Source organism: Rhinopithecus bieti, unplaced genomic scaffold (genome assembly GCF_001698545.2).
Source record: "Rhinopithecus bieti isolate Rb0 unplaced genomic scaffold, ASM169854v2 scaffold_4553, whole genome shotgun sequence".
NCBI lineage: Eukaryota > Metazoa > Chordata > Mammalia > Primates > Cercopithecidae > Rhinopithecus > Rhinopithecus bieti.
Window position 1 is genome coordinate 1,842,487 of NW_016804694.1, and position 1,383 is coordinate 1,843,869.

At 55.2% G+C, this 1,383-nt stretch overlaps 1 protein-coding gene across 1 annotated transcript in view; it reads left to right on the plus strand.

Moving 5' to 3' along the window:
- The window catches only part of LOC108528298 (60S ribosomal protein L12-like), a 2,384-nt gene extending 1,326 nt beyond the window's left edge, over positions 1-1,058 (plus strand). The window contains exons 2-4 of the mRNA XM_017870031.1: positions 315-407; positions 611-736; positions 963-1,058. Coding sequence (XP_017725520.1) covers positions 315-407; positions 611-736; positions 963-1,058 — 315 coding nt within the window. The remainder of the gene's footprint in view (positions 1-314; positions 408-610; positions 737-962) is intronic.
- Positions 1,059-1,383: the final 325 nt, after the last annotated feature.

Below are 1,383 nucleotides of genomic sequence, written 5' to 3' on the forward strand. Positions count from 1 at the left end.
AAAAAAAAAAAAAAAAAAAAAATACAAAAGTAGCCGGACATGGTGGCAGGCGCCTGTAATCCCGGGTAGTTGGGAGGCTGAGGCAGGAGAATTCCTTGAATCAGGGAGGCGGAGGTTGCAATGAGCTGAGATCGCGTCATTGCACTACAGTCTGGGCGACAAGAGGGAAACTCTATCTCAAAAAAAAAAAAAAAGAAAGAAAGAAAGAAAACAAAGAAAGGAAAAGAAAAGAAAAGAAAAGTCACCTCCCTAGTTCAGCACGCAGCCCCATCGTGCATTCCTTTCCCAGTGCCCATCTCTCTCCGTTGAACCAGGCCTGTGATGAGTCTCCCCCTCAGAGGGGCCTCCCCAGAGAGCTTCTATGGCATTCCCACCTCCCTAAGGCCTGCAGCGTAACCAGCTCCCAGGTGAGGCGGATGAGGCTGGTCATGGACCACCCTTTGCATAGGGAGGATCTAGAGCTCTGAATGCTCTGTGATGAGGCTCATGGGTTAAGCATCATCAGGTCTGGAGAAGCTGCTCTGGTCCAGGAAGGAGGAGGGGATGCAACAGTGGAGGTTCTGCCCGAAAGCGAAGCATGTCTCTCCCTGATCTGACCTGGGCCCCTCAGCCCCTTGTGTCCATCCCCACCCACCACTGTCCTGGGGGCAGCACAGACTGGCTTCCCCAGCCGCCTCCACTGAAGAAAGGCCCAGACAGTAGTGGGACAAAACGGCGCCCCATGAGGGCCCAGTGGGTTAGTGGGAAATGCGGGCTGGGATGCAGTGGCCTGCACTGCACAAGAGCAGCCGGCCTAGACTTCACAGCTAAAGAAACGCCTTTCCTCTTTCTCGCAGGCTAACAGTGGCTCGTGGCTGCGGGCCATCAGCCCTCCCTGAAAATGCAGAAGCCAAACCAAACCTCCTTCAGCCAACAAAACCAGACTGCGTCTGACACAGCCTCTTTCTCTCCGTAAAAAGCAGACGTCTTGGATCCAGGTATGGCAGGACCACCTGCTCTGGCGGAAGGCCAGTGGCCCTCCAGTGGGGGTCTCCTCACCCACCCAGGACGAGAACTGATCTGAGAACCTGGAAATCAAGCTGCTAACACCTCCACCGCACCCCTCGCCCCAGGGGACAAGGTAGTTTTCCAGGCCACACACGTGGGTTTCCCTGATGAGGCATTTTTCTGTATGACAAAACTCTGCTCTTGGCCACTGCCAGAGAGAAATGAATACGGAGTGTGGTGTGAGAGAAGCCAGCAGGTTTGTTCCCCTCAGGGCTGCCACCACCCCTGGCTGGAGCAGGTGGGGGCCTACAGTGACCACTGGAGGGTTGCCAGGAAAGGGACCCCTTCCCCTACATCGTCCCCACATACCTGTGACCATACCTGAAATTGCACCAC